The 15,620-nt window shown below is 39.0% G+C and overlaps 1 protein-coding gene across 2 annotated transcripts in view; it reads right to left on the bottom strand.

Moving 5' to 3' along the window:
* The window catches only part of ADAMTS12 (ADAM metallopeptidase with thrombospondin type 1 motif 12), a 362,056-nt gene that overhangs the window by 110,610 nt on the left and 235,826 nt on the right, over nucleotides 1-15,620 (bottom strand). For both annotated transcript variants that reach the window (XM_032279004.1, XM_032279007.1), the window contains exons 7-9: nucleotides 13,606-13,755; nucleotides 5,308-5,451; nucleotides 4,581-4,725 (exon numbers count right to left, since the gene is read on the bottom strand). In XM_032279004.1, the coding sequence (XP_032134895.1) occupies nucleotides 4,581-4,725; nucleotides 5,308-5,451; nucleotides 13,606-13,755 (439 nt within the window). The remainder of the gene's footprint in view (nucleotides 1-4,580; nucleotides 4,726-5,307; nucleotides 5,452-13,605; nucleotides 13,756-15,620) is intronic.

The following is a 15,620-nucleotide window of genomic DNA, read 5'->3' as shown; positions in this document are numbered from 1 at the left end:
TCTGCTCAGTGAAAAAAATAGAAACTATTCCACTTAGAAAGCCTCAGTTTGTTCACTTATTATCCAAAGTAGTCAGCTACTCTCAATTTCCAGGATGAGAATTGCATATTCCTTCTTATTTCTACCCCTGTGGGGACAAAGGAAGATTGGCAGGATTCTCAGGTGTCATCTGAAATGGCTTAGCTGCTTCCATCTACCTATTAGTATTTTCTTTCTGTCTACTCATCTTCCATTGTTTTATTCACTTATTGTGTTCTACACTGTATGTATTTTTCATTACACAACTTCATATTTTAAGCCATTTAAGAAAATTATTAATCTTTCTCTCTCTAAATTTTGCCTCTCCTTTTGGAACTTGTAATTATTGTTGATGGACCTTCTTATTTTGTGCTTTATGTTTCAACCTCACTTTCATATTCCGCAGCTCTCAGTCTTCTCTGTGAAAACTGAAGAAACTTCCTCCTCTATCATACACCCCTAAGAAACACCCACGTGGGATGGGAAGTAATTTTCTCAGCTCTGAATTCCAGTTGATTGATTTTCTTTTCAACTGTGTCAAGTCTGCTGTTTAATCCATCCACTGAATTTTTAAGTCAATAACCACACTTTTCATTTCCAGAAGTTGGATTTATTCTTCTGCATATCTGCCTTACATATATCTTATAGTATTTTTTCTCATATACAATTCATTCTTATATATTTATTATCCCTATATAAAAATTCAACTTTTGAAGGTTCTTGAGGACTCATTGTCTCTTTTCACTTAGGTCAAGATAGATTACATTAGATTTTGAATTAGAGACTGAAGTATGAACGCATCTGAAGGGTGGCTTTTTCTATTGGAGTTTTGTGCTATCTTGGATGTGTGTTGATTCCTCTGGGGCAGTTTCACCTTTATTTACAGGCATCCATAGTATCTCCAGGCCAAATGTTTTATTATTATTATTATTATTGCCATGGAGATAATCAAGCTATACAGGGTACAGATTTAAACTCTAGATAAGTGTGAGCATGGCCTGTAGTAAAGAATTTCTGAGTGAGAAAGTTATTTATCAGTATTTCCGTGCGCCCTCCCACTTCCCCACTAGAAAGCAGGCTGAGATAAACGATGCTTCTCTGTCATCTTCCTTTCCTTTTGGTTGATTTCTTCTAGCTTATCCTTTCATGGAAGCATAACCCTTTGAGAATCACAGCTTCATGCAAAGGTCTTGATTCTAAATCCGGGCCCTGCTCAAGGAGAATACATAATTGTCTGTTCTAATTTGGATGTGAATACCCAAGCCCTTTTGTTATCTCCACCTCAGACTCGATATCTATTCATGCTTGTCACTCCCCTTTTATTATTTTTCCCTTCTTTCTGAGGATTTCTTTTACTTTAAGTTCACTGAGCATTTAGAAAGGATGATGTGCTGGGTAAATGCTACACAGAAATTTTGTACTAATTTTTTCAAGTTTTTGGAGTTTAAACAATTTCAAAATAAAAAGTTATAAGATGGACGATGCTACATTTTCTGGTATTTTAGCATGTTGTCAATATGGAAAATGATGAGGTTAACTTGGCTGCCATATAAAGGGATCTGAAATCTTCATTCACTTATCTATTGAGTGCCTATTTTGTGCTGAGCATTGCTGAGTGTCAGGGATAAAAATTTCCTCAGAGAGTTGACATGGTAGGAAAGGAGACAGTTCAGTAAACAAGAACTTAAATACAGTCTAATAAAGCTTTGACAAAGGAAACTCAGGATAGGATATAAACAAATATTTAAGCTGAGTCTCAAATGATGAGCAGAGGGATGGTTCTGAGGAACCAGAGTGTGCAGGGTTCTGGAGGTTGTGGAGAACCCAGCACTTTCAGAGAATGGAGGCTATTATGACAGACAAACACAGACTGCAAAAGAGGAGCTGACCAGAGGTAACTAGGGTGTTCTGTTTCTAGTAAACAGCAAGATACCCTGAAAAACCTTACCTCTATAAATCTTCTAAAATCGTGCATAAAATATTTTAAATGTTTTAAGTGAATCCTTGAGTCACCAAGAAAGTAAAGAAACTCCCCAGAGGCTAAAAATGTAGCAGAAGTGTTAAGCTGGAGATGCAAACCTAGTTAGTTAGATCTTAGATTTATTAGTCACTTAGATACTAGGGACAGTGCCTAGGGCCTGTGTGAAGTGGGAAGTGGGAGACTCCTATTTCTTATTGGAGACCTTCATATAAGGCCATGAGTGAAAGGGTGACCTGAAAAAAATCTAGGTTCACAGAAAACACTTCTGTTTTGATTTTAACTCTAGAAGGAGTGGCCAAAAGTTACCCCTGAGAGTTGGTGTCCATACTCGCCCCCATGCTGCTCATGAAGTCAACACAACATCCAGTCAATAGCATTTTACATTGACGCAGAGATAAATTTCTCTGAAAGAATGTGCCAGCCATGTGAGCCCTAAAGGAAAACTGACATAAAGTTTTATAACTAAAAGCTCACAATAAAAGCAAAAATCACAAAAGGAAATATCATGTAATACGTGAGAGCCAGAAGAAACTCCAAATAGAGAAACAGAGGCACATAGATTCTGAACACTAAAAGTATTCAGTATAAATTGCAGAATAAGTATGTCACAGGTTATTAAAGAAATAAGAGATTACATCAAAAGTTTAAAATTAGGAACAAAATACCATGAAAATGAGAGAAAATTTAGAAAAATAACCAAGTAGGCTTTTATAAATAAAACATGATAAACAAGATTATATAGTCAATAGGTAGGTTAAATATAATGCACAATTGGAAAAATCTGAAGAGAGAACTAGCGAACTAGAAAATAAAGGTAAAGAAACGATATAAAGTACAGAGACATAAAGAGATGAAAATATGAAGGAGAGGTTTCCCAGATAGGGAAGATTAGTGATAAAGTTCCATATATATATGATCAGTACCAGACTATAAGGGAAGGGCTAAAACAATATTCTAAAACATAAGGCCAGAGAGCAGGAGGAGAGTGAACTCAGAGGCCCCTTCTTAAGCAATTTTAGGAAATTCATACTTTATTGCAAGAAAATGGGAAGGCCATGAGATATTCTACTCAAAGGGGAGTGAGTATTTATAAATCCATTTATAAGTGGATTTCCATTTGTAAAGGTTACTTAGGCTGCATTTTGGAAAATGAATCAGAGTTATGTGTTCAGACTCGACCAATCAGGGTACTGCTGCAGTCATCTAGGAACAGATAGATTTTAGAAATATTTAGGCCAGGCTGGGTGACTCACACCTGTAATCCCAGCATTTTGAGAGGCTGAGACAGGTGGATCACCTGATGTCAGGAGTTCAAGGCCAGCCTGACCATGGCGAAACTCTGTCTCTACTAAAAATACAAAAATTAGCCGGGCATGGTGGCAGGCATCTGTAATCCCAGCTATTCGAGATGCTGAGGCACGGGAATCATTTGAACAAGGGAGGCAGAGACAGGTTGCAGTGACCTGAGATCGCACTACTGCACTCCAGCCAGGGCAACAGAGAGAGACTCTGTCTAAAAAAAAACAAAAAAAAAAAAAGAAAAGAAATTTTTAGGAGGCAGAATTGGCATAACTTGGTAGCCAGTTAGAAGTGAGGAGAGAGGATTTTCGTATCAACTTTACCTTCTCTGCTACTTTGCTTGCTCTGTCTAAGCACAGTTATTTATGTCCCCTGTTAAATTTTTTCTGTGTTTCGTTTTGAATTTCTCACTGTATTAAAATTGTTATGCCTGCCTTCTCCACCATGAGCTCCTCGAGGGCAGACACTTTGTCTTATTAGTTTCTGAGTGCTTATCTTTTCTCCTTATTCAGTACGTAGCACAGAATCTGTCAGGGATTCTGTGAGATTTGCCTCGTCCATATTTATATGTTAACACGGATGCTTCTGCATTAAAAGGGATGAGTTCAGAGAATAGACAGGTTCCACATCATGAAGGACTGCCTCAAAAGGAGCTGGGACTTTATCCTGTGGTCATCGGGGACTCTAACAGCAGATAAGACCATGGTTAGATTGTGGTTTTAAAAGACAACTTGAGCAACAATTTGAATAGGAGGGAGACAAGGTAGGAGGTAATGACTAGCAAGGAAAGATGATGAGAGCCTGAACTGAGGCCGTGGCAGTGGTAAAGAAGAAGACTCTTCAGAAGGTATGGTGTCAAATCCTGAATTATCATTTGGATGTTAAAAATAAACGAGAAGAACGAATTGGTGAATAAATCTTATTTCTACCTTGGGATCTGATGGTACTCTTCAGCCAGATGTGGAATTCAAGAAATGGAGCAATTTTAGGAATTAAGTTGGTTGCTATGGAGTCTGCAGGTGTGAATCACTGAATCCTGAAAATCACTGTGGAACTGTCTCAACCACCACCCAGTTGTAACGGAATGTAGGCTTCGTACACTATCAAGGGGGCAGTGTCAAGGAATATGACTCCAGTTTAATTGTTTTGCCTTACAGACACGCCTTGTCTTAAATATAAAGCTTCAGATTTCCAAATATTGCCCTGGCCCTTCCTTCAGCATGCTGGAGCTCTGAAGCCCTGCGTATACCCAGCAAGGGGCACCAAGATAGCCAACACTTACTTCTACTTCCTGGCAGAAGGTAGCATTGGGTCCATACTGTAGCTGGCACTGGTGGTGAACATCGTAGATCACTCCTGGGGCAATGACCTTGGACCTCAAGCCTTTCTTTGTGGGTATGTCATCAAGACAGAACCCCCAGCCTCGGCTGAAAACAAGTTAACAGAAATGAGAGGAGTTGTTTAGGAGTCCCTTCACCTTCAGCCTTTCAGTCAAACTCCCCTCTGGTTTACTGTTTGTCCTTTAAGACAACTTTATTTTTTACAAGGCAGAGACCCCTCTAGGCCCAAGGGGGGCGTTAATAAAAGAAAATGCAAATCATATCCCACACCACAAGCTTAGTTTATCTAGAAAATACAAGCCATGGTAAAATTTGAAAATCATTATCCTACTCTCGATGAGGTTTGAGTGACCACTTCTGACCTGTATTGGTTGTTCCTGCCAGTTCCCAAGGACTTAATTCATAATTAGCTCATAAAAAGCTGTTTCGGGGCAGGAGCAATTGGGATGGGACAGGATGCTCACTTGGCTGTGGCCAGAGAGCAGGGCCCATCTAGACCTCAGGATCAGAATACAGAAGTGAAATCCGCCCTTTCTGATGCCACCCGGACACTGTGGTCTGTGGGATGGAACCCAGCCTTTTCCAGGCATCAGCTTCTCTGTGTAAAACTCAGTGCAGTTTCTGAGTTAACGAGACTCAAGTGAGGGCATCATGAGACACGTCACTTACTCCAAAAAGCGGGTGATATACTCCTTGCTGCACTTGGACCACGTCAGCGGAGTGGGATCGTACTGCAACTGGCGGGACATGATGTACGGGTGTCTGCCCACGGGCTCACAGTCATTTTCTTTCCCGTCATGCTGGATGCCGAAGCTGGCAGGCAGGAACCAAGCACAAGAAGAGCAAGCAGGCAGGCATTAAACGGAGAAAAACCACAGTTTCGCCAAGAGCATAATAACCCACAGAGAGCCACATTTGTACAGGAGGCAACTGTTTGCAAAGTGAGGCTTTGAAGTTGGAGGGGCATAGCTAATTTTCAAACTGAAAAGCACAGGGAACACCGTAGGCATGCTTTATGTCAAATATGCATCCATGGGGGCCATACAGCTAATTCAGAAACTTCTGCTTGGCAGAAGGCTAAGAGCGCTGTCTGGGTTTCTTTCTATGAGTCAGGAGTCAGGAAGGCAAATCCTGCCCCCGGCTATTTGCTTTCTCCTGCTGCAGCAACCACAGCGCACAGAGCAAAAGAACAAAACCTTCCTTCTCCCTTTTCATCATAAGAGAGGGTATAAAAAGAGAAGCCTCTGGGAGACTTTGTCAAAGCCTACAAGCTTTGAGGGATAGGTGTCTTTCTACTATTGCCACACGAGTCCTCCAATAGTGGACACATTAAGGAGACCTCCTAATTCAGTGGTTAAGAGCCGGGTTTTTAAGACAGATTATCTGGATTTGAATTCCAGTCTTGCCACTTAAATGACCTATAAATTATCAAAACTTGCCTCATTCTCCTTTCCTAGAAGATGGGGTAGTCATCCTAGTGCTATAATGAGATCTGAAATTGAAAACTACTTAACAAGGTACCTGGCAGATAATAAGGGCTTCGTAAATGATACAATTTTTAAAAAATTGTTTTTTTTTTTTAAATCATGATCTAGCTTATTTTCCTTTTCCATATGAAAAAGTTTGGACTTGGAGATTTGTCAAAAGTCATATAGCTTGTTAGTGGTAACTAAGTTTTAGACACAGATCTTTGTGCTCCTAACACAGTGCTCTTGTCCAAGTGTCACTTGGTTTGTCCCCCGACCTTCCACTGCTAGGGCTGACCCAGTGAAGCAGCCTTGAAGGGTCTTAAAGAGCTTAACCATCCAACATGGCACGGGGGTTCCTGGGGAAGAAGCCAGCTCAGAAGCCTTGTTTATAAGCTACGTTCTCAAGATCACCCAAAGATGCTTTCTGAGGATTCCCAGAACTCTCTCCACTGGGATGGACTTTGAGACACTGGACATTTAAACCTGGAGACATTGGCTTAAATTTCTAAATCTGTATGACCTTTTACTCTTTGTAGTGAAATTTAACTCCTCTGACCGGAAAGCTCATATCCAACTTCTAATCACATTCAACATGAATACAAAACTCACAAAGGAGTCAGAGAATTAATGTACAAAGCTCTTACCACTCACCCACAAGGAATATGATTCAATGGATTCAATGAAAACTTCCTTCTGAGCAGGCTTTCCCTAGCCTGTTGCAAATCCAGCCCTACCCTGCTCATGAAGTACTCTACAAGTTTAACTGTTCAATAGTTAAAATTCTAAACTGCAAACAAGTTTCTAAAAACCTGCATGAATAATGATCCTCTTAGCTGTGGATATTTCAATATAGCAAGCCATATAATCTAGGACTGTCACAAATGGATTTTTAAGTTTTCTCTCAAAATAAAAGTAAAATTATTCACTTGGGTTGTAGTACAAGTTACTTTCCCTTTTGCATTATATACAATCAGTGATGAAACAAACAAGTTTGCAAAAAACAATGTGATATCTTTATTATTAAACTATGATGAGTGTCTTCTTGGGATACTGATTTACATTTTTCTCCTTATGGGCTGTCCCAGGCTATTTCACTGATCTGCCCAATGTTTCTCAGTTTGGTCCACAGCTAATTATAATTATACAACTTAAGAAAGAAAAACCTGAGTGGCAACTTAACATTTTTTTTCTATTCTTGATTTTTATAGATTCGGGGGGGTACATGTGCAGATTTTTTACACAGGTACATTGCATAAGGCTGAGGTTAGGGCTTAGTGTACCTATCACCCAAACGTGAACACTGCACCCAATAGGTAACTTTTTAACTCACTCTCCTCCTACCTTCCCCAGCTTTTGGTGTCCCCAGTGTCTACAATTTCCTTCTGTATGTCTATGCATGCTCGTTGTTCAGCTCCCACTTGTAAGTGGGAATACGAGGTATTTGATTTTCTACGTTATTTCACTTAGAATAATGGCCTCCAACTCCATCAATGTTGCTGCACAAGACATGTTTTCAATCTTTTTTCATGGCTGTGTAGTATTCCATGGTGTATGTATACCACATTTTCAGTATCCAATCATCTGCTGGTTGATTTCATGACTTTGCTATTGTGAATAGTGCTGCAATAAACATATGAGTGCAGGTATCTTTTTTACACAGTAATTTCTCTTCCTTTGGGTATATAACCAGTAGTGGGATTGCTAGGTTGAATGACAGCTCTAGTTTTAGTTCTTGAGAAATCTCCATTCTGTTTTCCATAGAGTTTGTGCTAATTTATAGCTCCAACCACAATGGTGTATAAGCATTATCTTTTGTCCACATCCTCACTGATATCTGTCATTTTTTGATTTTTTAATAATAGCCATTCTGATTGGTGTGAGAAAGTACCTCCATGTGGTTTTAATTTGCATTTCTCTGATGATCAGTGATGTTGAGGATTTTTTTATATGTTTATTGGCCACTTTTGTGTATTCTTTTGAGAAATGTCTGTTCATATTCTATTCCTACTTTTTAATGGTGGTACTTGTTTTTTTTCTTGTTCAATTGTTTGAATTCCTAATAGATTCTGGATATTAGTCCTTTGTCAAATGTATAGTTTACAAATATTTTCTCTACTCTGTAGGCTGTCTGTTCACTCCACTGATTATTTCTTTTGCTGCACAGAAGCTTTTTTGTTTAATTAAGTCCCATTTGGCTATTTTTTGTTTTGTTGCATTTGCCTTTGAGGTCTTAGTCTTAAATTCTTTGCCTGGGCCAATGTCTAAAAGGGTTTCTCCCAGGTTTTCTTCTAGGATTTTTGCAGTTTCAGGACTTACATTTAAGTCTTTGATCAATCTTGAGTTTGTTTTGTATTTGGTGAGAGATAGAGGTCCAGCTTCATTCTTCTACATATGAATATCCAATTTTGCCAGCACCATTTATTAAATATGGTGTCCTTTCCCAATTGTATATTTCTGTCAACTTTGTCAAAGATCAGTTCTCTCATTGTATATGGGGTCCCCAACATATACAATGTTACTTGCAAATAGAAATAGTTTTGTTTCTTCCTTTCCCATATGTGTGCTTTTTATTTCCTTTCCTTGTCTTACTGCACCGGCTAAAACTTTTAGTACTATGTTGAATAAGAAGTGGTGAGAATGGATGTCATTGTCTTGTTTTTGATCTTAGGGTAAACATATTCAATGTTTCAGCACTAAGTACAATATTAGTTATAAATTTTTTGTAGATGTTCTTAATCAAGTTGAAGAAATTTCAATTTCTGAGTGTTTTTTTATGATGAGTGGGTGTCAAATTTTGTCAAATGTTTTACCTTCATAAAATGAATTACTAGCTTCATAAAATGAATTAAAAATGTTCCCTTCTCTGCTACTTTATTCGGTTTATGATTCTGCGTTATTGACAGAATCTTTTTTTTTTTTTAGATTGAAAAATATTGTACCACCTCTTTGAGCCTCCATTGTTTCTGATGAGAAATCCACTGTCACTCAAATAGTTTCCCTCCTATAGATGAGGTATCATTTCTGTCCTGTTGCTTTCAAGATTTTCCTTTCTCTTTATATTTCAGAAGTTCAATTATGATAGGCATGGGCATGGATTTTCCTTGGGGTTAACTTGGTTGAGTTTCTCTCAGTTTCATAAATATGTAGGTTTAAGTCTTATCAACTTGGAGAATTTTCAACCATTTGTTCTTTGAGCACTTTTTCAATGCCATTGTCTTTTTCCTCTCTTTCTGAGGTGCTAACAACATGGACGTAAGACCTTTTGTTATATTCTCATGGGTCTCTGAAGTTCTGTTCAATTTCTTTTAGTCTCTGTCTCTTTGTTTATCCAGATTGCATAATTTCTATTGTTCTATGTTTTAGGTCATTAATTCTTTCCTCTGTCCCATCCATTCTACTGTTGAGCCCTGCTACTCACTGAGCTTTTTATTTACATTATTGCATTTTTCAGTTCTACATGTTTGATGTTTCTTTATATCTTTTATTTCTTAGGTGACACTTATTATTTTTTATTTGTTTAAAGGTTGTTGGTAATTGCTCATTGAAGATTTTTCACTATGGCCACTTTGAAATATTTTTCAGCTAATTCTAACATCTCTGTCATCTGGGTACTGACATCTCTTGACATTCTTCTTTTTTTTTTTCATTCAGTTTGAGATATTCCTGGTTTTAGTTAATGAGTAATTTACATTGAAACTTGGAGGCTTTAATATTATGTCATGGATCTTATTTAAATCATCGGTTTTAGCTGGCTTTTCTGACACTACTCTGGAGGAGAGGGGAGTGGGCCATTACTGCCACGCAGAAGTAGAAGTTAAGGTTTTTCACATAGCCTCTATAGATACCTGCGTTGTGAAAGGGATAGCTCCTTGCTACTGTTGGACACGAATGAAATCTCTTGCTCCCATATTATCTGTCCTGACACTACAGGGGTAGGGCTAGGGGAGCCCTCATTACTGGCCTATAGGAATCAAGGTCTTAGTTCCTACTTGGTCTTTTTGACACTGCCCAAGTAGTGGTGTTTGGTGCTTTGGTATAGCTTCACACAGGTACAAGTCTAGGCTTCCCACTCAGACTTTGCTAGTATAAAGCCACAGTTTCACCGTTTTTTTTTTTTTTTTCCCTGTGCTGTTCACCTGGAATAAAAGAGCTACTGTCTAAAATTTGGTCTTGTTAGACTGTCCCTTTCCTGCTCCTCCTTTGGATAGAGAGAACAGGCTTATGTGGGTGATTGCGTGTGTGTGTGTGTGTGTGTGTGTGTTTCCAGGTTGCTGCCATCAACATTTCCAAGTCTGGCATATATGAGAGAAAAGAAAAGCCAGGGAATTCACCATCATGTCACTCTTCAGGTTCTGTGGTCCTCAGCCTGTCTTCCTTCTTTCCATCTTTCAGTCTTCCTATGTTTGTTTTTGATATAGTGTTCAGCGTTTTTAATCATACTTAGTAGAAGGAATATGGAAAAGTATGTATATTCCATCTTCCGTGACTTAAAATCTTTTCAAGGGGTGGCATTTAATGCCCCTGAGTAAGCTATTGGTAGCAGTTGCTGCACCTGTTCATAGACTCGCCTCCAGTTGACTTTCAGCTGCTAGTACATGCACCTCTTTACCTGGGGTTTCTTCAGAGCCAAGTTAGACTGCTCTGCTGAGAGTATCAGGGAACTATTAATAACAACCTTTGGGAATAGCCTTTAACCAACAACTTAAGGATGTTGGCGTATAAAACAGCCCAGTTCTTACCAACTCCAACTCATTTATTGGAGTTGGTCCACGGGATTAAGGTTCAGTTGCTCAGAGTGGAAGCTGAAATAATGAACTATTTATTGTCTCTACTTTCCCTGTTATGTTTTACTACAGTAATTCCCTACTGATGTTTCCTTTACCTTCCAAACAAACTAATTGCTCTCAAATCCTTGTCTCAGGGTTGACTTTTTTGTTTTTAAGCTATATACAATTATTTATTTATTTTTATTTATTTTATTTTATTGTACTTTAAGTTCTGGGATACATGTGCTGAATGGGTAGGTTTGTTACATAGGTATACATGTGCCATGGTGGTTTGCTGCACCTATCAACCCATCATCTAGGTTTTAAGCCCTGCATACATTAGGTATTTGTCTTAATACTATCCCTCCCCTTGCCCCCCACCCCCTGACAGGCCCCGGTGTATGATGTTTTCCTCCCTGTGTCCATGTGTTCTCATTGTTCAACTCCCACTTCTGAGTGAGAACATGAGGTATTTAGTTTTTTGTTCCTGTGTTAGTCTGCTGAGAATAATGGCTTTCTGAATGAACTCAAAGACTGTTCTCCAGTTCTGTCTTAAGTGTTCTTTAATTCTTTTACCTAGAAACTTGATATTTAAAGAGTTTTTTTAGATGCTAGATCCTCATTGCTTTTCTTCTGCATAATTTGAAACAGAACAATAACAACAAAAGCATAGATAATGAAACCTTATAGCAGTTTTATTTTCACAATGCATCAGATAGTTCTGAATAAATGTTTAGTTTAACCTTACTGTAATATCAAATTGATTCAGGTAGTGACCTAGTTCTAGTCTATTAAGTAATCCACCACATCCAACAACTACTAAACATCTGCAACTATTTATTTTTAGGTGTTCAGGGAAATTGTGCCCAAGTAATGTTACTATGGGGTTCTCAACTTTATTAGAGAAATTTTGAAATCTGAAAGGGGGATCATACTTGCTCTTAGCTTTGTTTACTTAGGTGGCCTTCCTTACAAAAGTGATGTGTCCATGCCCAGAGAGTCAGTCAAGTCAATGATTGCCTCAAAAATTGGGCAACATTGCTTTTGAAGGGCATGCTTAACATATTTCTTGTTACAAGATCAGGTTGAACTTGAGGATATAAAAAACCTTTCCTTGGAACACAAAAAGTGAGGATTTGAGAATGTCTTTTATCAAGAAAAGTCTTTTCCACTTCTTTTTGGTTTGAGTATACCATTGCTGGGATGGCTCGAGTGATAACTTCTCAGTTTGACCCAGTTACAATCACCTAGCATTGTCTGGCCAGGAGGTGCTGTTGACAACAATGTCTTGATTGAAGGCTACAGGGACCATGTCCTTCCACATATCAGAATTGGAGACTCCTGTCTGTTTGCCTATAGCATAACCTACATTTTGCCAGGTTTTATTATTGATATGCCAACAACTATGGCTTAGTCTTATCAAGATGGCCAGCTCTCCTTCATCTTTAATTATTATTTAATTAAAGCAAGTCACTTAGCTTCTCTATCTCTGAATTTTTGACAACTAAGCATACTGAAATATATCACATTTATCACCAAGGCGTTTTTTGGTGAAAATCCAAATAATCACCTTAGATATTGGCTAGTTCAACCTACTAATTTTATAGATGAGGAAACAGGTAAAGAGTGGTGAAGGGAATTATCTAAGATCATAATATTCATCTATAGAAAAGTCAGAACAAGAATTCTCTTTCTCCAATTCTCAAGGTAATGCTCTGACTTTATAATGCAGGTAAAATTGTTTTGGAAAGTCCAAATGTTATATAAGGAAAATGGTGAGCAAGCTGAAACTGGAGAGGTCGGGTCTGGAATAATTCAGTCTCCAGTGTTTTATCCAATCCTGACTCTTTTCTAGTTGTGCACTAAGAATTCCCCAGCATTTTTCCTTCTTCAGAGGGAGGAGTTCCAGGCTGGTGGATACATGACAGGCAGGGGATATTACTGTTCATGTGGCTCCCCACCCAGTTTCCCATTAGTATGATGCTCTCTTATTTGTGGTTAGCAAATATAATGGCAAATAAAGTTACAAATAAGCTAAGACCTATTCTCCCTGGAAATCTCTGATATCTCGTGAATTCAGAATCTTATTATACCTTCACTCAAGCATTCTGAAACCTGACTTCAAGGAATTCACCTAATCGAATTTACACATTTTTGTGAACAACTTGGACATCCAGTTAACTGGTGCTCATATTATAGTCTTTCCAAGTTTACAGCAGTTTTCGATTTCTTATTTATTCCATGTCATCCTTTAATACACATAAGTAAAATGGGACTAACAGTTCTACTTCAAAGTGTTGTTGAGCAGATTCAATGATGCAATAAAAAGCACAATGGCACAAAGTAAGGGTGCAAAAATATTAAGTTTTGTGGCTTTTTAGTGATATTAACGTGATTATTTCATAAGAACTAACCAAGGGTTATTCCTCAATTAAACAACTGAGTTCCAGCTTATCTCTGTCCTTCCTCCATTCTAATCCAGAGAATTGGAGTGGCCTCTTGGGCTCTGTGATGTGTGTGGGTGTATGTGGTCTGGGCAGTGCAGACTTTGGAGCCCATGAGGTGTGTTACTATCCCCACTTTACAGATGAAAGCAGAGGTTAAGGAGCGAGAGTCGCAGGCCACAGTGCAATCTGAGTCTCCTGACCTCCAATTTGAGGTGCGTTCTATTCTCTCTGCTGATATTGACACAAAAACACGGTGAGCGGACCTCCCTATGGTTGGCCCTTTACCTGTGTCCTAGCTCATGGGCTATTGTGAAAGCCAGGGGGAGTCCCGAATCTTCATTGATGTTACAGCTACGGTGAGGCTGGCACATTCCTGAAAGGTGAGACAGACCCAGGGTCTCGCAGGGGCGATTGGAACCAGCACAGATGTCCTTTCTGAAAGCAGATAATAGAGAAGCTCAGGCACCCAAAGGAACATCTGGAAAAACCTCCTGGAAAAAAATCTGGGTATAAACTCACTTTCAATATGTGGCCTATAAAGCATGCTTGGCAATTTTTTAAAGTCTACATGAATGTAGGCAGCAATTTTGAATTCACTAAGATGATTCTAATTGCACCTTTTGATTACCGAATTTCACCAACACAGAATGTGGGAAAATGTAGCAATTGTGTTATTTTGAGCTTTTTTTGCTCTAGATCTCAGGAGGTCAAATTACATGATTTGGAGAACAAAAGATTTTATTGAAAAGTGAAGTTAATTTGAACTTGTAAACAAGGAAGGAACAATCAGCAGTGACTGGTTTTTCAAATATAAAACTTCTTTTTAGTCTCTCTGAGGTCCGTGTTTGAAACTCATCTAGGAGCTTCTTTTTCCCATTCATGAAAAAGACAGTTGGTACATCAACCTATCCAGAGATCTAATAATTGTCTATCCAGCCCCATTCCACTAATAATATTGCACACACGAGAGAATGCATGCCTGTGTGTGCACATACACTTAGAATCTCAGAAAATACTAATGATAGATTTTAAATAGAAAAACCTGCTCCCATAAACTGGTGGAGATTATTTCAATCATGGACAAGAGTTTTGAAAGAGTCATTAATTAGTCACTTGGTTTTCTTTAGTACAAAAAGAGCTCTTTGCCAACAGTGACTAGCAGAAATGCCCACAATTTTCTGAGCTCTAGTTAATTGAACACCAGCAGCTAATGGGGTTTGTGTGGGTACCTTTCTAGCAACAAATGGTCTCCTGCTTTTGTCATTCATTGGGCCATGGAAAAGATCCAGACTTCTAGAACCCATGTGAATCTTCAGTTCTCTAGGTGGCAATGGCTGGGGCTATAGGACAGGAGAGAGCAGCCCCGTCTCAGCACATGCACCACAAACCCAAATCCACACTCTCACTAGCAGCAGCAGTTACTGGGGGTTCAGTACTGGAGAGCTAGATTATACAGTCCAATCATTTATGTAATTTCTGGGTCTGTAAGAGAATCAGTCAAACACTTTTTTACTCCTGCTGCAGGATGCACTCGTTATTACTTCATTCAAAAAGTCCAGCTCTGTATGAAGCTGCTGGAAAATGATGAATGGGGCTCACTTCTGATCCCCTGACTTTCTCATTTTGATATGGCAGGAGGTCAAGCACATTAAATACTGATTATAGAGTGCTATGAAGTGTCTAGCACTAAAGAAAAAAGGAGCTAACAAAAGAATTATAGGAACATGATGCTTACAGGCAAGCAGCTTAAGTTCTACTTCCACCATGCACTGGGGCCGTTATGTAACAGAAAATATGCCTTGGCATGCAGCCACTAGCTGCACATGTGGAACCCACATGGGGTGTGTTCCATGCTAAATCTACCTTCTACCGAATGCAGTTCTGTAGCGAACTCTGCTAATGTGGATCTCAGGATAGTCCCTCAGAAGCAAAACTCACCCCCATACCTCCTTCCCTGTGTGATCCTATCTAGTTTTTCAGACAAGTAGTTTTCAATGAGGGTGGGTGATTTTGCTTTTCAACCCCTTCTAGGGGACATTTGGCAATGTCTGGAGACAGTTCCAGCTGTCAGAGCTTGGAGGAGAGTGCTACTGACATCTCATGGGTAGAGGCCAGTTTTGCTGCTAAATATCTTTCAATGCACAAGACACCCCCAACAACAAAGAATCATCAGCCCCAAATGTCAATAGTGCTAAGGGTGGGAAATATAGCTATAGAACTTGAAACATTCTCCACCGTCTAGAAGCTGTTGAGGTTCAACATGCTTTCATGCAAACAGACTGCTGTTCTAAGGAAGGAAA

This window comes from Sapajus apella, unplaced genomic scaffold, assembly GCF_009761245.1.
Source record: "Sapajus apella isolate SASKATOON/1434 unplaced genomic scaffold, GSC_monkey_1.0 scaffold11, whole genome shotgun sequence".
In the NCBI taxonomy this organism is placed as follows: Eukaryota; Metazoa; Chordata; class Mammalia; order Primates; family Cebidae; genus Sapajus; species Sapajus apella.
The sequence above is the reverse complement of the archived record's forward strand: the minus strand, read 5'-3'. Positions and strand labels throughout refer to the sequence as shown.